Source organism: Ambystoma mexicanum, chromosome 1q (genome assembly GCF_040938575.1).
Source record: "Ambystoma mexicanum isolate Mex_15411 chromosome 1q, UKY_AmexF1_1, whole genome shotgun sequence".
Taxonomy (NCBI): domain Eukaryota; kingdom Metazoa; phylum Chordata; class Amphibia; order Caudata; family Ambystomatidae; genus Ambystoma; species Ambystoma mexicanum.
This window is the reverse complement of record NC_090922.1, coordinates 554,942,265-554,963,552: the sequence shown is the minus strand read 5'-3', so window position 1 is coordinate 554,963,552 and position 21,288 is coordinate 554,942,265. Positions and strand designations below refer to the sequence as shown.

The following is a 21,288-nucleotide window of genomic DNA, read 5'->3' as shown; positions in this document are numbered from 1 at the left end:
CGAAGCTGCATAGCCAAGAATAGGTGAATGCTGGTGGTAACAGAAGGTAAGGGAATGGAGTAATCAAACTAATGCAATACAATCAAAGAAACCTGGCACCTTGATGTAAAACATTATTATCAAGAGTTTGATCTGTGTCATGCCATGCTTTATTTTACTTTAGTTCATGGTGAAACAGTGCGGTGCCTTACTTGAGAGTAGGTTACCAAGGTATAGTAATACGTACCCATATGTAATGAGAACATATAATATAAGCTCACCATGCAGGCTGTATTCTTTAGACTTAATGATATGATAGTATCATTAGTATTACAAATGGAGACCAACCATCTGCAGACAAAGCCAAGCCAGATTAAAATGAGCAGTCTGGCCGAATGTCAAGGAGAAACAAGATTCTGCATTGACTGTGGCCAGGACCTGGACCAAATAGTGCGAGGTGTGCGCAAGTGTTCTACGTGTCAACTCGCTGCTGCTGTGTGGATGTTTTTGGACCCATTTTCTGCTTTACATGTTGTCAGTCAATGTACTTTTAAATCAGCGAATACAAAAACACTCTGCCCTCGTAAAGCGAAGCAGATTGTGCGCCAATGTTCTACGTAATGTGCAGTAGGCTGGAGTGAAAGGAGAGGGACTGTTCTCTTGCACACAGAGTTTGCTGTCGAGGACCTCTGTGCGTGGTGCCCACCCCCATTTTTCTTACTACCGGAGCAAGGAGTAATCTCTGCTCGCTGCAGGGGGTGAGTTCAATCTATGTTTCTCTAAGAACTGTGAATATGAAAAATATGAATATAACCGGAGCCCTGTGGTGTTTAATGGCAATGCTAAGGGAGCCCTTAGTCCTAAACGAGATAAACAGGACCCCACTACCGAAGCGCAAATTAAAAGATTACTGTTTGTTCCAGTCTAAAAGTGTGACATTAATGGGGGGAGGTGCCATGGCCGAACTGTCTCCCCCTTGTGGCAGTCAAGGAGATCAACAAGAGAAAACCAGTTTGTTATCCCCTCATATTGACAATAACAATTAATTTATGTCTAGGGATACAACGCAACTCACTTGGAAGAGCAGACGCAAAGTTAAATCTATCTGCAGGATTTGATAACATCATCGGAACAAACCTGTCAGCTAGCCCTGATTTGTAGCAATTGGTGTCCTCGAGTGAATCTTCAGATACCTGTAGCGACTCTGATGATATATTTGATTGTGAAGATCCGACTCTGATGATATATTTGATTGTGAAGATCCGACTTTCATTGAATCTAAAAAGGGCACCTCCACACCAACGTTGAATGCAATGGCTGCCACTCTCGATGCGCTATTTATTTTATGCACTAGAATGGCAGAAGAGCAGAGAGAGTCCAAATCTATTTTAGCAAAAGTTGTAGATATAATAGTTGGCTGTCATGATGAAAGTCTTCACAATACCACAAATCCTGTGATACCCTCACAGGAGACAGAAATCATTCAAAAGGGTACAAATTCTATAATGCAACATCTGCCATCAAATGATCTGCAGCAAGAGACCATCCATAATTTCTTAGAGACACAGGTTTTGGAGGCCGCTGTCCCATCGCAGCCTCCCTTAAAACCACAAAGGAGAAGGCATCCTAGGTATTTAATTAATAGGACCAAACTATTTGAAAATAGACAGGTGACATTTTACGATGAGACCAGCAATGCGAAGGCGGCTAACCACACTGATTGCACCCCGGCTCTGACCTCTGGTAGAACACCTCAAGGCCTGCATAATAATAACTGTTCTAACCAATATGAAACAAGTGGTACAGTAGAGCTTGGCAAGTGGTTTAAAATTGAAGAGATTAACCCAAAATATGAGAGTTCTTTTCTAAATCGGTCACTGCTTCTAGAATTATTTAGTAATATCCCTCGTACAAGTGCAGTCAGTACTGAGGATATATTATATGTAGAGCTGCCTAAAGTTGACAGTCCTACAAAATGGGTACTGGTGGAATTTGTATGACCTGTAGATGCTGCACTTTTGAGTACTTTTGTGATAGAATTAAAATCTTTGGGTTTCCAATTAACTGTCTGTAGAAAACAAGTCACCAGAATGCCAACTAACACTGACTGCCACTACACTGAGGTAAATACAAATTCACCAGCCTCAAAAGCAGTTACGGCCATGGAAATATCCACTCTCCTGTTCTCTATATATCGCAAGGAGAGAGTGTAGCCAGGTTGCAAAAAGGAAGTAATACACTGGGTTCCTGATATTCTGAACGATAATGTTAATTGGCACCTTCAAACTAAAAATAATTTCTGGTGCCTGTAATTGAATACTAGGGGTACAGGTTCTTTTATATTGCTGATGTGTGTATATCACATATAGTGACCATTTTCTTATTGCAAGAGACATGGGCAATCAAACCATTTAATATAGACGATTTCCATGTATTATGTATACCTGCTACTCGGAAAACCAAAGAACAACCCAGTGGGAGCTTAGCCATCAGAGATTGTGTTGAATTTTAAATCAGACCAATGATGTTATCTGTACACTCTCCATATGTGATGGCAGCTGTAGTGTATGATCCAAAGAAAGCAGCAGCTTCACGTACATTAATTGTTAATATCTATGATCCTAGATGGCTTAGAAACAAAGGGTATCTAGCTTAATATCAATAAATTATTAACCTATTGGTACAATATTAGCAATGAAAATAATGTAGAGCAGGAGATCTGAATGATTCATTTGTATGTATCATACTCTCATCCCATAATTATGATAACACACTTGATATGGCCCCGGAAACTAGTGACCTATCTACAAAAAGTGACTCTGTATGGTGGCAGTTCATAAGCTCATTTGATATGTCTAAAAAAGAAGGGACAAGCAAATAAACCACTCTGTACTACCTGGACTAACAGTAAATTCTTTTCATGTTTTGACTATGTCTTTATCGATACAAAATTGTGGCCCCAGTGTAGCCACTTGGATATAATCGAGTCTGGGGTGAGTGATCATGCCACATTTATCTGCTGCAAACACTAGACTACTCTCGAGAGATCAAATATACTGATCCTGAGATTGCTATTATTAATACAGGCAATCAATGTAATTGCTCGTCTCTTCAGAGTTGGTTAGGAAATAATAGTTGGCGCATCAAAGGTATGATGGCCATTCTGGGGAAATAATTTTGCTCAATCTCCATGAAGAATAGTCATAATTCTACGAATGGTGGTCTATTTAATGTGCTTATTCATAAGGAGAAAAAATCACTGTGCGAGAAATTATATTTTAAAGAATCAAATAATCAACATTAGAGAAAAGAATAGGAAACTCTCACATCTACCTACAAGTTTGGATCAGGGTGTATAAATATTCTACTACCAATGCTCGTTGGAAATTTGTGTACAGACTTCTGCGTGGTCATGATAGTAAATCATTCTGGACACAAATCAGATATAACATGGCTGGACAAACCTTGCATGACTTAAATCCTAAATGTGAGGGTGCTTAGTCTAAGGCAAATACCAGACTTTACTTTGATGTAGATATTCAGACTCTTGACAATCATTTCCAATCTATTATAACAAAGGATACTTTGGAGCATAGCTTTGATGATATATTGACAGTTATTACAACTCTCAAGAGCTCTCATGTCCCTGGCCCTGGCGACATTCCTAACAATGTAATGAAGGATAAACTAGTCTGTTCGCTTCTATATTGAAGCAGCTTTTTAAATATGTATTGACTTCTGGTATGATTCTTGCCAGCTGGCGTGAATCTTCTATAATTCCCGTCTTTAAGAAGGGGAACCATAATGATCCCAATAACTGTCGGCTTTTAGCCATGTTAGATAGAAGTCAAAAAAATATGTGTGCCATTTTATTAAAAAAGCTCAATGAATGGGATGAGAGTAAAGGACGTATTCATAAACTGCAGAATGGCTTTCACAGATGGCGTGGCACGATTCACAATTTAACAGCTCTTTACTATGCCATGGCTGAGACCAAGGGCCCTAGGCATGAAAAGTTATATCTCTTCTTTATTGACTTTGCTAAAGCTTTTGACTCAGCCTCTCGACCACTTGTCTGGAATAAACTAAGTTGGTGGATTATAGACCCTTTTTTGTTGTACTTATTAAAGCCTTATACACTGATACGTCAGCCATAGTCCGTATTAATCAAGAAGGTGCTGTGACTAACCAACTTTCTACTAACAGTGGACTTAAGCAAGGCTGCGTCCTTGCGCCTATGCTTTTGAATCTCTATCTTCTTTCAGACATGGACGTGGAGTTAGGACAAGTTTGGAACTATCCTCCCTCTTTTGGTGGCATCACTGTTCCATGGCTTGGTTACGTGGATGATATTGTCCTTCTTGACTATACAATGGTTGGTTTACAGCACTCTCTTGCCTCTCTGGCCACCTATGCAGAAGCGAATCATCTGAAGATGAGCATCTCAAAAACAAAAATTGTTGTCATAGGTGGCAGAATAAATACAATTTCTTTTAACTGGATCATCACTGATAAACCTCTGGAAATAGTTAAGAAGTACATATATCTTGGAAATCTTATCAGCTCTCATGTAGATCGGAACAGGTATTACAACTTTATTGGCCCCAAAGTAATGAGAAATTTGAAAAGTTTATAAACAAAGAGGAGGCTATAACATCAAGGGACATCTCACAATTTGTAAAACCAGTATACTACCTGGAATTGTACATGGATTAGCTGTTGTTAACTAAAGTTCAGTGGTTTGAAAAATTAGAATTGAAATGGTTGTGCTCCATTCTTGGTGCCCCATCCTCTGTCCCTGTGGAGGCACTAAGATGTGAGCTTGGCCTCATGTCTCTGCTCTCGCTATGGTCATTGCAGCGCTCCAAGCTTTTTCTCTCCATGCTATCACCTCATCTTCACTCGAATAGTTTGTTAGGATTATTTGCAAAACAACTTTCTTTTATTCAGAATAATCCTTTCCTATATGAATTAAGCACAACAGTAGAAATGCACTTGAATGACTTGGGACTTTCTGTAGAGCACCTTATTAAGTTGCCTAATGCTGATATGGTTCTGAAAATGAAAATCATAGTGTGGGACATGGATAATAGCTTGTCCAAACTTTCTACCAAAAACAATTATCGCACATACAGCACTCAGCATTTTAAACTACTATGCACTTATTTAACCAAGTTGTTCTCTGCACAGCTAAAAAGATTAATCACATACTTACGATTTAATATTCTGCCAACACAAGGACACACAGGGAGATGGACTAAAACACTGCATAGTGATAGACTATCAGATATGTGATACATTGGTTGAAACCACTTGGCACATCTTGACTGGCTGCCCGGAATTAAAGAGTGTATATTTGAAGGTATATTCTGATCCTACCTCCACCTCAGATTGTATAGAGACTGATCAGTTCTGGAGCCGTATGTATGGAGCGGAATCCATTGTGATTACCGCTGCAGCTTTTTATGTCTGGAACGGTGCTCAACAGCTCACTAATTAACATGTATTTTAGTTCATACTCTCCAGACATCTTGGGCTGAGTACAGCTAGCTGGGCCTTTCATTAATTGTCCATGAAGTCTATTGAATATTAGAGAGGTCTATTATTTAGTTCTCTCATTATGTCTCTTTAATGTGTATTTCGACTGAAAAAGAGTGATTGGATGCTAATAATACAGTCCAACTAATGATGGTATTTACTCTTCTTTGTAATGATTATAATACTCACTGTTTTAGTGTGATTTGATCTCATTTGAACATATTGGCATTTTTGTTTTACCATTCGAACATTGCTGCTGAGTTTATTATGAAATCTTAACATGTTTTAGATATACTATTAACATATTGGCAGTTGTATTGTGATCTGAACTTTACTGCATTGTTTTATCATGACATTTTGATATGTATTTTAGATTAATAATAATTCAGATCGCATGTTTTTTATATGTATATGTAATATTACATTGTGTGCTAAAAGGTTTTTCTTTAACCAAATGCACAACAAACATTTTTTTTAAAATGTAAAAAATGGAACTGGACCAAATAATAGTGCTGTTTCTTCCAGCAGTGGCTGTAAGATTCCAAAGAGAAGGAGAGACAGTGTTTGAACTAGTGCTGGAAATTGAGGGACAAAAGATTCCAAAGAGAAGGAGGCACAGTGTTTGAACCAGTGCTGGAAATTGTTCAAGACCAGGAGTCGCTCGACATACAGTAAACAGAGGAAAAGTGAAGTGGTGATGTGGACTCCATTTTATATATAGCAGGGAAAGCCGGGGTAATCCAGCTCATGCCCCTAATTTTACATCTAGTTCGCAGAAATAAGTGGCCATAGACTTGTTTATCTATGAATATGAGTATTTCCCTATTGTCCCCCACTCTGGCAGCATCAGACAACCCCTGTAACAAGGTTAACCTAAATTGGGTCCATCATATATATTTTATGAAAGGGGGCTATTACTCGATTTTGAAGAACTTTCAGTGATTTAATCTAAAAATACATATATACAAAATATTGGTTAACTGTTAAATTGCCGATTTCTCAGTTAAACCTGATGATTTTCTGTAATATTATCCAAACCGAGATCATGGGCAGATCACTGCAAAAATATTCCAAGAGTGGCCAATGGGCTAGACGTTGTTGCACCGTCACCATTATCACAGGTAAAGCATGGCAGTTCGTGGTTGATAGCCTTACAGGCGAACCAGGCTGTGTTTTCTGTTTCCAGTCAAGGCTTGACTTACAGAATAGGGAGAGAGGGGGAAAATGGGTGGGGGGGCAAGAAGGAGAGTGGGCGTTTAAGGGAAAAGGAGAGCGGAGAAAGAGGGAAGAAAGAAGGAGACAGGGAAAGAGTTAGGAGAGAGAGAACGGTAACAAATAAGTATCATTCACAAAGATTGAGGAAGAGAGGATAGACGGAGGATGCAATGTCAGAGCTGGAACTCACTGCAAGTGTGAGGTGGAGGCAGATGAATATGTGGGTGGGGTCTGTGGCAAGTCTGGTCACATATGGAGGTCACAGCAGGGGAAGAGCAGTGACACCGCAGGTAACTAGGGAAAGTGGGGTTTGTGAGAGGGGATGAGCGGGACACAGCAGGGGAAGAGCAGTGACACCGCAGGTAACTAGGGAAAGTGGGGTTTGTGAGAGGGGATGAGCGGGACACAGCAGGGGAAGAGCAGTGACACCGCAGGTAACTAGGGAAAGTGGGGTTTGTGAGAGGGGATGAGCGGGACACAGCAGGGGAAGAGCAGTGACACCGCAGGTAACTAGGGAAAGTGGGGTTTGTGAGAGGGGATGAGCGGGACACAGCAGGGGAAGAGCAGTGACACCGCAGGTAACTAGGGAAAGTGGGGTTTGTGAGAGGGGATGAGCGGGACACAGCAGGGGAAGAGCAGTGACACCGCAGGTAACTAGGGAAAGTGGGGTTTGTGAGAGGGGATGAGCGGGACACAGCAGGGGAAGAGCAGTGACACCGCAGGTAACTAGGGAAAGTGGGGTTTGTGAGAGGGGATGAGCGGGACACAGCAGGGGAAGAGCAGTGACACCGCAGGTAACTAGGGAAAGTGGGGTTTGTGAGAGGGGATGAGCGGGACACAGCAGGGGAAGAGCAGTGACACCGCAGGTAACTAGGGAAAGTGGGGTTTGTGAGAGGGGATGAGCGGGACACAGCAGGGGAAGAGCAGTGACACCGCAGGTAACTAGGGAAAGTGGGGTTTGTGAGAGGGGATGAGCGGGACACAGCAGGGGAAGAGCAGTGACACCGCAGGTAACTAGGGAAAGTGGGGTTTGTGAGAGGGGATGAGCGGGACACAGCAGGGGAAGAGCAGTGACACCACAGGTAACTAGGGAAAGTGGGGTTTGTGAGAGGGGATGAGCGGGACACAGCAGGGGAAGAGCAGTGACACCGCAGGTAACTAGGGAAAGTGGGGTTTGTGAGAGGGGATGAGCGGGACACAGCAGGGGAAGAGCAGTGACACCGCAGGTAACTAGGGAAAGTGGGGTTTGTGAGAGGGGATGAGCGGGACACAGCAGGGGAAGAGCAGTGACACCGCAGGTAACTAGGGAAAGTGGGGTTTGTGAGAGGGGATGAGCGGGACACAGCAGGGGAAGAGCAGTGACACCACAGGTAACTAGGGAAAGTGGGGTTTGTGAGAGGGGATGAGCGGGACACAGCAGGGGAAGAGCAGTGACACCGCAGGTAACTAGGGAAAGTGGGGTTTGTGAGAGGGGATGAGCGGGACACAGCAGGGGAAGAGCAGTGACACCGCAGGTAACTAGGGAAAGTGGGGTTTGTGAGAGGGGATGAGCGGGACACAGCAGGGGAAGAGCAGTGACACCGCAGGTAACTAGGGAAAGTGGGGTTTGTGAGAGGGGATGAGCGGGACACAGCAGGGGAAGAGCAGTGACACCGCAGGTAACTAGGGAAAGTGGGGTTTGTGAGAGGGGATGAGCGGGACACAGCAGGGGAAGAGCAGTGACACCGCAGGTAACTAGGGAAAGTGGGGTTTGTGAGAGGGGATGAGCGGGACACAGCAGGGGAAGAGCAGTGACACCGCAGGTAACTAGGGAAAGTGGGGTTTGTGAGAGGGGATGAGCGGGACACAGCAGGGGAAGAGCAGTGACACCACAGGTAACTAGGGAAAGTGGGGTTTGTGAGAGGGGATGAGCGGGACACAGCAGGGGAAGAGCAGTGACACCGCAGGTAACTAGGGAAAGTGGGGTTTGTGAGAGGGGATGAGCGGGACACAGCAGGGGAAGAGCAGTGACACCGCAGGTAACTAGGGAAAGTGGGGTTTGTGAGAGGGGATGAGCGGGACACAGCAGGGGAAGAGCAGTGACACCGCAGGTAACTAGGGAAAGTGGGGTTTGTGAGAGGGGATGAGCGGGACACAGCAGGGGAAGAGCAGTGACACCGCAGGTAACTAGGGAAAGTGGGGTTTGTGAGAGGGGATGAGCGGGACACAGCAGGGGAAGAGCAGTGACACCACAGGTAACTAGGGAAAGTGGGGTTTGTGAGAGGGGATGAGCGGGACACAGCAGGGGAAGAGCAGTGACACCGCAGGTAACTAGGGAAAGTGGGGTTTGTGAGAGGGGATGAGCGGGACACAGCAGGGGAAGAGCAGTGACACCGCAGGTAACTAGGGAAAGTGGGGTTTGTGAGAGGGGATGAGCGGGACACAGCAGGGGAAGAGCAGTGACACCGCAGGTAACTAGGGAAAGTGGGGTTTGTGAGAGGGGATGAGCGGGACACAGCAGGGGAAGAGCAGTGACACCGCAGGTAACTAGGGAAAGAGGGGTTTGTGGCAGAGCAGTGACACCGCAGGTAACTAGGGAAAGAGGGGTTTGTGGCAGGGGATGGAGGTTCAGGTAACTAAATGGGGATTTGAGGAATAAGAAAGTCAGGTTAGCAGGCGGGCACTATTCACACAGACACATACCCTACAGCTGTACATACAAAAGGATGCACACATCTCAAAAACGTATAAGAGCGTTGACACTCATGTTGCCCAGCACTTATTCTGCACACAGCCAATTCATGCCTCGGAAACCTCCATCAGCAGGCTTGGATTTACCAGAACCCCATTGGGCTATCAGCAGGAGGGAAACCAATATATGTATCTGGTTAGTAGCCGCCACAACTACAAGGCACTCCTGAGAAAACCTCAAGGATATTGTGCACCGACAACATGACTTAACGAAATGCCACCACCACAGCGATCACTCATCCGTATGTTGACATGTGGCTACATGTGTGAGTTGTCTAACAGACCATGGTCTGCCTGGGGTGTCAAACGTTGTCATTACACTGACATGGTTTGATGCTTTAAGACGATTATGGTGCTGATGTGCACTGATAAGACAAATAACATAACATGCAACAAACATATGCATCCAAAAAATGGCATATCCCAGGACAATCTGGCCAACAGAGAGGATAGAAAATCAGTTGGGTACACACAGACACAGACACACACCACTCACCTGGAAATGACTGCGGTGCCCAGAACAAATCCCAGTAACAAGATATAACATATGCACACAGAGCATGCATCTCCTTGCAGCCGCAACACACACACCCCAAAATGCATGGCTTCCAATTGCTCTTCACATAGAACACCCACATATGATATGATATGATAGGTTATTTATAACGCGCTTAATAACCAGAGGTTTCTAAGCGCAGACCCGGGGATCGAACCCGTGTTGCTCCGTGTTGTCTTGCTTTCAAGACAAGCACGTTGCCGCTGAGCTATCCTCCCGAGACTATGAATTAAATGACATAAATTAGTAACTTTTCCAATGACACGTAGACTCATTTCATTCTACTGTACAGAAATCTACAAAAAACATTTTTAAATGAGAGTCAAAGTTACTGTAACAAAACGTTAAGTCTAAAAAGAATTGCAATAACACGTTTAAGGTACAAACACTCACTGTATTCCATTACAAATTCACCCTGAAACTCGAAATACAAACACTCGCTCCATACCACTACAAATAAAACCTTAACACTCACTTCAACTATGGTATTGATGTAAACAGCCTAATGCTTGCACTTCAAATTTCATGGTTCAGTTTGTAGTGGTATACATTAAGAGTTTGCACCTTATAGTGGTTATTCACACTCTTTGTAGACTTCAGTTTTATAAACAGTAATTCTTTATTTAAAAAAGTTTTGTCTAATTTCAGTGTTTTTGTGTGGGAAGTATGTCGTATAGTGTACAAATAAATGTTATATAAGATTGTACAGATTTGAGGGCCTCATTACGGGGTTGTTGTAAACCCCGGCAGTATGCTGTGGGTTACTGTCAACCCTGTAACACTGTTTCTGTCGCCTGACTTCCCGGTGCCACCGGGATATTACGGCTGGCAGTTGAAACGGTAAATCCCCATTCCCGTGGATGCCCATAGGACTCCGCGGGAATGGGGACACTGACGGTGCTAATGGTGCCCGTTCTTCAGTGATGACCATGCTGGTAGGGGCCTGAAAACTCGGCAGGTCAGGCCTGCCGGGAGATCCGTGGCCCCTACTGGCATTGTTGTAGTATGGCGTTCCGGAATGGGTGCCGGTACGTTGCTACCAGCACCCTTATTTCCAGACTGCCATACTTATAATGAGGGCGCCATATATATTTACAAGCATTTGGCGGTATGGCGTATGAGCCACATGCTTTACATTTAGTACATGTATGCTATTTACGCCTCATATACATCTTATCTACACATGAACATTCACATCAAAGTAACTCCAGAGTATGTGTAGTAACGTACATAATTGTACATTTCATGCATGTACATGTCCAGTTTATTTACAAGATGTCCATTTATTTAGTTCACATCTTCTAATACTTCTATATATACACTGCTGGCTGACATACGTGTGTGTCATATGTATGTATGTCGCAAGTGTGTCATAAGAGTATGTGGGTATGTTGTAGGAATGTTTGGTGTGTAAATGTCTAATGTGTGTATGCTGCATAAGTAGCGTCTACATGTTTCCAGTGAAGTTATATGAAATGCACATGACCTATATGCTTCATATACATATGAAACCGCACATAAAAGGTTGATTGCACTTTGATGTGAGATTGTATATATTTAGGATGAGTTTAAAAGTTTTACAGTCTGTGCATGTATGCATTTTAAATCTCCTAAACGTGTTTTTATATATGGAAAAAGTCAAAGTCACTGCCTACATGTATCTGTGTAGTTATATATAAGATGTACATTGATTCTGACCATGTCTGAACATGTGTGTTGTAATTAACATGTGTTGTACATTTGTGTGGAATAATAGCACATGGTTTAAGATCAGTTGTAATAGTGGGTGGTGTAAGTGTGCATGATGTGTGTTGTAAGTGTGTGTGTGTCATAGGTGTGTATGTGCTGTAAGTATTTGTGTATGTCATAAGTGCATGCTTCGTAGTGTGTGATGGTGTAAGGTGTGTGAGTGTTTGGTGTATATGTGGCTGCCATCTGAATGTATGGTGTATAAATAGCACGTGAGAGTTTGGTGTTTGTTTTGGTGGAAAACACATGTCCCATACGCCTCCTATAGATATGAAATCTCACATTAAGGAGAGGTTTGACTTTGATGTGAGTTTTCAATATTCATAGGCGGCGTAAATGAGTATGACATTTTGCACATGTATGCAAAATACATTGCCTATACTTCTTATATACATATGAAAAGTGGCATCAAAATCAGTCCTGACTTTGATGTACGTTTTCATATTTGTGTACATCTTCTACACGTGCATGTAGAGTTTGTATGAAAGATGCAAGTTCATTCTGCCCTTGTGTGATCTATAGACACATTTTAAAACGTGAATAACTTGAAATTGGCCAACTAAATTTTCAAAAATGTTTTTAAATCCATCATTTCATGATAGGATCTAGATGCATGCCGAAAAGTAAAGTGGTCAATTTTGAGAGATTTGGGCTTAAAACTGTGTTTTCCCCCAGGAGAAACATCCATGCGAAAAACTTTTAAAAATGTGATCAAAAGACTTGTCTTAAACTATGAAGCCATCCATGAAATATTGTACCATTTTCTGTGCAAGGGCGGCTGCCTCGAAACTTTGCAGTGCAATGTTTTCATGAAAATTTTCAAGAATTAGTAGGAAAGGAATTTTCTAAATTCACACATAACCTTAAATATTTCTTGTGCTAGTGGGATGGCGTTTTATACACATACATATACATCATAAATGTTCATCTTCTTATCCTGCAAATTATGTAACTCTTGTGCATAGAAGTGACTAGTGTTTTGTCTGGCATATTTTGCTGGCTAATCTGTGTCTGCAGTTTAGTTTCCCACATGGTGTCATCTTCAGCTTTATGCTTTTCAGTCAGCGTATCATGTTCACAGAAGAGGATTTAAATCTGGGCCCATAATCAAAGGGCCTTTTAAACATGAGCTAGGATCTTAATCCAGAGGGAAATAAGCCCTTTCCCCAGAGACCTTTCAACATTTTACACAAATGTGGTGTGTCCTAGAGTGTGCCCCCAAATACTGGGTGGTGTAGTTACTTTGGGGGTCCCCTTTTTGCCCTCTCGGAGCTCCGTTAGCCACATTGCTCATGCCTTAACATGTAATGCTTTAAGAGGTGAGGCCCTACCCACCCTGTTTAGTCCTCCAGCATGGAAGGCCCATGGAATGGCCCAGTTACCCCAGTGAGTCTCTGTCTATGCATTCATTCTATGCCCTTTTTTCTGTCTTCCCCACTCCCACCCATCTGCCACCAAACAGCTTTAAGAAGTTCTCTTACGTGTCCCCGTCTTCATCTTGCTTTGACGCAATTGCAATGTCACTGGTTAGCTGACTTTCCAGAGGGCAAATTAGTTGGTATGGGGTGGCGTGGATACCCAGCATCGTCCCTTGCGCCATTACATGAGGATTAAAGGGGTAGACTGGAAGGTGGCGCGGCAGGTAAGAGCTGTGGGCACCTGAAAGATTAAAGAAAAGAAACAATGAAAAACAGACCAGAGAGAGAGAGACAAGGAAAATAGGTGAGCGGGCACAGCTATGTCACCATCCCCGTCCCGTGTGGCATTCCACCCCCTTGTGTTTGTCTCTAATCTAGACCACTTTTTAGAACCCCACTTTCCAAAAGATAGTCTGTAGAGGACGACCTCCTAAAGTGTGTCTTGTAATACGTGTAATGCCCCCAACCACAACCAGAGTTTGTATATTTTAATTAATTTTGATGAAAGGATGACCATGTGAATGGCAGCTTCTACTTGCTCTGGGGGGAGCACATGTACCCCTTTTCCAAGCTGGTTGAGGATGTGTGGAGAGCCCATTTTGAATTGATATCTGGGCCTCCTCTGCCTTAAGCTTATAAACCCCATCTGCATGTGTCAGCAACAATTATATATTAATGTGGTGCGGGCTAAGGGTTACAAAAACAAAAGGACATTGAAAAATCAGTATATGTATAATTTTTTTTTAGAAGTGTGTAATTTTGTATCCCAGTTGCACATATCTCACCACACAATCAATACATTATAAGGAATGAAAATCATGTTTGCAAAATGATTTAGTTTGTTTCTCAAATTTCACAATATTTTATTGTTTAAATCTTTCTTGTTGGATTACAGGTCTCCTTCTCCTCAATCAACGTAATGCTAAGAATGTGGCTTCCTTAACGAATAAAAGCAATAGCAGAATTCTAAATAAGGCAATACAGGGGGTGTGAAGATTTCTGAGGGAGTGTTTACTGGCCACTGCTCAGCAGAAGTAAGGAAGGCGGCATGCAGAATACCTGAACACCTAAATGAATACTCAAGAAAAGCTTGTAAGGCTTATGTGGCACAGAACCAAAAAAGGGTACTTACACTGTGGACAGTCCTACATTCTGTCAATTATTTAGGTTAAATCTCCATAATAATGCAAGGATAGTTCTTTCAAAAGAAGTCACTGAGGGTAAACCAAAGAAGAAGTCTAGAGAGTACTGGCAAAAGATTTATTATTGAGGGCACAAGTTTTAGTTATTCAAAAATGTTTACAAAAGTTAAATGAAGCAATTGTAAAAAAATGAAAAAAAGACATAAATCATAACATTCATCATATCTACATAAATTACAAAAGAACAACATATTCATCAAATAGCAAATTGGATTGTTTAGGAAAACTTAGAAATCTAAAGCAATCCTTGCAGGATACCAATTGTTCCTACAACATAGAGACTACCAGGGTGTTTTAAAAATTACCCTGGTAGGTATAGAGAGTGAGTATTCACTCCGCTAAATTTGCGTGGTTATCTGCCACAGGGTATGGGGTCCTAATAAAGGTAGGTGCACATTTCATTTGAAAAGATTAAAATGCCCTAAAGCCGGTACTGCCATTCTCTACCCTACCCTCTGAATCCTCCATTGCCCCTGTTACTTCAAATGAAATGTATAACCCCCTTCTTTTCACTTGCTCTTTGAAAAGAAAATAGAATTAACATCGTTTTCCACTCTTTCCTTAATTGCAGGATGATTTTGAAGATTCCTTTTCCTTTTTTTGTTGAGAGGCTGTAACTCATCTCCAATAAGGCAAACAACCTTCTGGTTAATGGTACCAAATCAAAGATAACAATATTCTCTAACGGCATACACCTAAGCTTATGACCTGGCTTGTGGGTGATCAAACATTGGATGGAGTTAAATTCCTTAAATATTAGGGATTCAGTATTCAACAACCCCTTTACAGTAAATAACATTCGCGAGAATTTGAGATCAGGGATGGCATCTTTGGCAGCTCAGCTGAAACGTATAAACTGCACATACTGCACATTTTCCATCATGCCAGCACTTAAGAACTATAATACTAAAATCGTCCCGGCACTCATGTAAGGGCTAGAGGTGGTCCTAAAAGACATGGGCTCCTTCCTAAACACCCTAAATGGACTAAAGTGGAAGAAGGTACTCAGATTGGCGAATTCAGTCCCGAACTGTATTATGCGACACAAGTTAAGACTGGTTTCTTTGATCTCGAGCGTGCACTGGAAAAGAAATTGTATTTACGCCACAAAACTTGATCCTCATCTGCAAGTTAATTCCAAGAGTTGAATTTAAATCAAAAAATTAAACAAGTTAGATTCATTAAACAACTTTGCAGGTCCATTAGATAAAATCTTGGAAGAAATGGGCACTGAGCTTCAAGAATGCATTGGAAATCCTATTAAGATTATAATAAAACTCTATAATAGAGATTGCTGTCAAATTGTCGACAACTTAAAATTGTGCCATCTGTTTAGGGAATGTGCATTATTTAATCGAGCACATAGTGTTCATCTAAATATATATCCATATTCTCCTGTCATAAAAAGACAAACAGTTCTGTGAGATTCAAATTCAACCAACTGCCCACATTAGAGTGCTTGGGGCCCAGAATGGGTATTCAGAAAGAAGACATAATCTGTTGATGGTGCAACGACAGCTCCAAAATCAAACATATAAACTTCTTGCTGTCTTTTGTTCGAAGACGGCTGCATTAACATATACATATTTTGCTGGCCTTGCCTATACCCTTTTTGTGGACTCGGGAGAGGCCCTATGGATCAAAATAATAGGTGATAATGTTTCTGTGATTTTAGCTCTTTGTAGGTTTCTCCAAAGTATTGTTTTGGATAGTATTATTTAATGTGTATCCTAATCATTGGGTCGTGGGTAACCTCATTATCAACTGTATAGTATTTTCAACCATCGATAATTTGTAAAAACGGATTTATTTTTATTTTTATGGCTATCCATGCACAAGATGTGACGTTACAAAACTCATACAGAATAAATGGATCGAACAACCAAACACTCACACAATGGATTGGGTGGTTTTGATGAATTTTTATTTTATATATACAGGTTTTTTTATGTATTTGGATATAAATGAGTAATTTTCTATAGTTTGCATATAGAAACATGATTGTAAACTTTATTTCTTTTTTGCTTCTTTTGTGGTAATGTTGCTGTAAGCATTGTGAAAGGTGCACCACAATAAAATTTAAAAAATAAGACAAACAACTGGTTTCAAACAAATGTATTGAAAGACGGTGCATGCTATTTTTAGGGCATCGTCAGTCTTTGAGGTAACAACATTGCACAAGGAGCTTTTTCCCAAAATGACCTTCAGGGGTTGATTTGTTTCTTAGGTGGATGACTGAGAAACAAGGTTTAGTGTGGTTACGACCACGCAATTATGTGCACTATTCTCACACTCTATCAATGGGGTTCCACCTTCTGTGAAAAATATCCCTTCCCACATAAGATGCCATCTTACCACATCTATGTGTCACTCCAGGCACAAAGTGATAACCTTCGCATGATCAGGCGTCTCTGCAAAATGGGCCAGACCTGCATCCTAGGTTCCTCACCAGCCATGATTTGGCCCCTTTCACAACACGCCACCCGCTACATACTGCTGCACGCCATCATATGCAACGTTCCCCCACACAATGTGCCAAACTCCCATAAAGTGTCACCTTCTATGTGGGGTGTGCCAGCTTTCACATGGGGAGTCAGCTGCCGCATAATGTGCAGTATTTTAGCAAGACCTGCTATCCTTTGCGAAATTTGCCATGACCTGAATGCTTTCTTCCCTCTAACAACACAAAGATCTAACCATCCCACATTAAGCTGCTCCTGTATTTCTATGCCACCCTCCCACATGATGTGCCACCCTTCACGTGAGGCACTAAGCGCCTAATGAGGTGCCAATGTGATGTGCAATCATCTGCGCCTGTTCAACCACCAATGCATGTGACACTGTTGGAATGTATTTACACTACCTGCATGTGATGCCACTATTCGACTGTGATACGGGTTCCTGACCTTCCACTGCATCCCCATATGGTCAGTCTCCCACCACTCTTCACTAAGACTGTGAACCTGTGCAAAGCTGAAGAAGGTATCATGGATGCACAGTCCCCCACAGTTTGAGATCCGTCAATCGTCTTGGATGCAAGGCACACTCTCAAGCACATCACCAGCTGGGTCTTCTGCTAAATCCAGCTCATGGTTGCCTGCATAGGGACAGTAACAGGTAGGAGAACCGCGTCACCAATCAGAATTATACCATCACTACCTCAGCTCATGTGGTCTTTGCAATACTGCCAGCTAAATAGTCCAGGGAGTCCAGAGGCATTTTGCCTATCCATAGGTTTCCCCTTGACCCGAGCCCCTTTGATGCTGACTGAGGATACAAGTAGCTGTTGATTGTTCAAGGGAGACTACACCTGCCTACAGTGTTGGCACTGCTACAATGCAACTATGAACGTGAAAACTGGAAAAGGACGTAACAAGGCACGCCATTCCCATAATGGCGTATTGTAAACTTCACAAAGCATATGAGGGCTGCAAAGCAATTTTGGCAAGAGTATGACGTTGTAATCCAGCACATACGAGCAGAAGGCAATGCCAGCAGGCTCCTGGCCACTTGGGCACTTCATGTTCTACTGTTAGGAAAGGATGTCAGTGCCAGGTATCAAATGTGATATGCGAGTGTAAAATGTGCAATCTGGATGTCCATGGAACCAGCAAAAGCTAATTATCCAAAGAGCAAGTGTGGCAACTATATTTGCACTCTCTGGAAAAAGTTCACCTGGTGTTCTGGGGAATCACAGAGCTCCATCCTCCTAAAGCACAAATGAGGGATTGGTAATCCCATAGCAACAGGTGAAGGGGGCGGACCACTGTGGGGTCGGAAGGCATTTAGGCTGAAAAGCATCCGCAGGCTGTTAAGAAAGGCAGTGTAGCGCTGTTATCTCGCAGAACAGCTCACCCTATAAGCGATTATGACCATTAACACCTGAGCTATTTGCAAGGGGGTTAATACTGATGCTTGAGTTGTTAAATAATGACAAAACATCCAAGAGTAAGAGGAGGCCAGAGAAAGGAATGTGCGCCTGGAGAAAATCATTCAAAGATGTCTGACATGAAAAAAAGGAAAGGAAGCCCAAAAAGCAGAGCACAGCAAAGGTAAGGGACGCCTATCCATTTTTTTTTAAAGTGGGAAGCAGGATGTGAGTGGGAGCAGTGGGTGTAGATACAGCCCATATTGCAAGCATTGTTGCGGGCTAGCACACGCGCCCTGGTTGCTTAAGGTGGGTCATCACTAAAAGTCCAAGAGAACATGGCACACCTTTGTCATAGTGGGCGATGTCTTCAAACCGGAAGCTGACCAGTGGGAATGTGGTAGGTTCAGGAAGCCTCCCAGACACATTTTTGACCTGGCAAAATGAGGGATATGACATTTGAAGTGACATCCCCCTTTCCATTTTACAATTGACAGTGAAAACTTTTCCTTGAAAGGTAGGTAGCCAACAGGAAAAAGGATTTAGATAATTAGATACTGAGGTATACGTTTATGGTAATAAAGCAGGAAGATCAGATAGATCATTGTACGGGGTCTCTATCAGAGGATGCAAGCTAGCACCGTATTGCCTGGTGTCGGGGACTCGAAGCACTATACTCAAAATACATTGGCATCATCGTAAGAGTGTTGATCCCAAACTCTGTCACCTGGGATTAGATTCCAATAGAATTCTCACTGCCGATCACCCTTCAGCTAGTACCAAGAAGCTGTAGGAGTCAGTGTCTGCACACATCCGATTAGTGGGCAAAGGAATCCACAGGAGCTGGGATCCTCCCTTTGTGTGTTCTTTAAACATAACGATAGGGTGATCAGACGTCCCGGTTTTGCCGGGACCGTCCTAGTAATTTACCCTTGGTCCCAGCGTCCCAAGACTTTTTTAACTGTTAAAACCATGTCCTGGGATTTGAGGATTTGAGGAATGGCAGGCTAATGTCCCAGGTTTTGCCGGTAATCCTTGAATAAATACCACAATCGGGCTGGGCGCAATCATGATTGCGTTTGATTGTTTTTCACACTCTCCCTCTTCCTCCGTGGCTTCCAACCTCCAATGTGCTTTAAATAAGCTTGTACTTTGCATGGAAAAGGCCACAGACATAGACGTAGCACTACAGTTTCTTTGGAGTCCAATGTGCATTTTAGTCCTTTGTCTTTATGTCCGCTGAAACGGTAGTTCTGCTTCTATGTTGGTGGCCCGTCCCGGCTTTTTATTTTTTAAATGTGGTCACCCTACATAAAGAGCATTTGCTAGTGCGGCTTTGCAGGCTCTGAAAGAAAGACATCCTCGTAGCCCCGAGCTGCCAGCAACTCTAAGCATCTCTTTAGTTAGGAGTCAGACTGTGGCTGGATTCAAACCACCCCTTACTATCTGCGTGAGGACCTTGGCTCCTTGAGTTACTCTGGTGAACGTTTAAACATGCTAGTGACTTTTTGAAGCAATTTTTCTCGTTTTGATCTTTTGACTTTCTTAGTGCAAAGAAAATGCAGACGCCGTGTTAATCCAGTTGTTAAATCACTCAAATTGTAGATTTTGATACCTTTTATTGGACCGAAAAATCTATGCAGAGATGGATCAAAACATTATATTCTGGCAGTCCCACAGACCTCTTCACCAGATGTTGCAGAGTGAAATGATTTGTAAAGGAAAGCCTCAGCACATATCATTAAATACATAAATAAATAAATAAATACATTTAGAAAAGGACCACTTCATTGGCTAGAGGAACAGAATGAATGGAGTGTGGGCCTGGAATTGCTTTCTTGTCTAAAAGGCCACGAATAGTCCTTGAAGTAGGGGACACAAGGAGTACAGATTCTGAGAGTTAGTAAAAACTCTGTGCAACTACTTTAACTAATATAACACCTAGAAGGTGTCAAAAATAGTCTATTCATGTTTTATAAAATGTATGATTTCCCACATGTTCCCGCCTGATGTTTGCGTTGTAACTAGCAATACAATTTCTTGTTTTTAATCCCTTTTATTGAAGATTAGTTTATTTATGTTTAACTGAATTTCACTGTGCCGTTTGTTGCCCGCATCTGCAGCACTTCTGGTGGAGTAAAGCGTGGATCTCAGACAAGCTCCCCAAAATGGCATAGGGGTACATCGCGGGAGGTTTCTCCCTGCCTCTCCCTCTCTCTCTCTCTCTCTCTGATAAGGTGCACATGGAGTAGCTGGAATGCAGTTCAATGGTCTACAAACTGTCTCACTGCATCACTAACTTAGCTGCGAGAGTAAAATCAGCACTGCCAGACTATGATTAAAGCACAGCCCAAGACAATAACACCACTAACCAGGCACACAAACAAGACAATGCAAATTGGTGGCAAAAAAAGGTGAAAATCTGCACAAATATTTTTCCGACTGCTGTGGGACAAAAAAGAAATGTCAAAACTGTGGGGGGAAATGGTACATTGCAGAATTGACAGTGCACCTGTACATGATCGCTTCTCAGTCTCATGCTAAAACCAACAACACCAACTGTCTGAAGCAGCACTTCATAGATTGAATTGCCACATTCTTTAATGTTCAGACAACAATGCCTGCTCTCCCGTTTCCGTCATGATTCTGTGAGCTTTCGGAGCAGCACATTCCAAAGGCAGTACGCGAATATCTGCAGGAAATGTCCAAAATGTTTAACACTTACAGGTGATTTAGAAAATGTGCAGGGAATTTGAAGATCTACACCCATGAAATCGGCGCCACACCTTTGGGCAGTCACCAACCCGTGGGTCAGTGCAAAACCTTTAGCGTCTGAAAACAGTCCCAGCCAAGGCTATGCTATCACAGGTCCAATCATGTGGTTTGAACAACATTGCCTAGTAAGGAACATGGGTCCACATGCGCCCTTGTGCTGTGATCTGTGATTGCATCAACCACAGTTACTTCTAGCACCTTTTGTTCGACTCTTGTTGGACAACTGACCAGAGTCAAGCAACAAGCGGAGTAACCATG

General features: G+C 42.5%; 1 protein-coding gene across 1 annotated transcript in view; it reads right to left on the bottom strand.

Annotated features, from left to right (window-relative positions):
• The window catches only part of BCL3 (BCL3 transcription coactivator), a 147,411-nt gene that overhangs the window by 111,671 nt on the left and 14,452 nt on the right, over positions 1–21,288 (bottom strand). Inside the window, exon 2 of the mRNA XM_069640993.1 lies at positions 13,249–13,426. Coding sequence (XP_069497094.1) covers positions 13,249–13,426 — 178 coding nt within the window. The remainder of the gene's footprint in view (positions 1–13,248; positions 13,427–21,288) is intronic.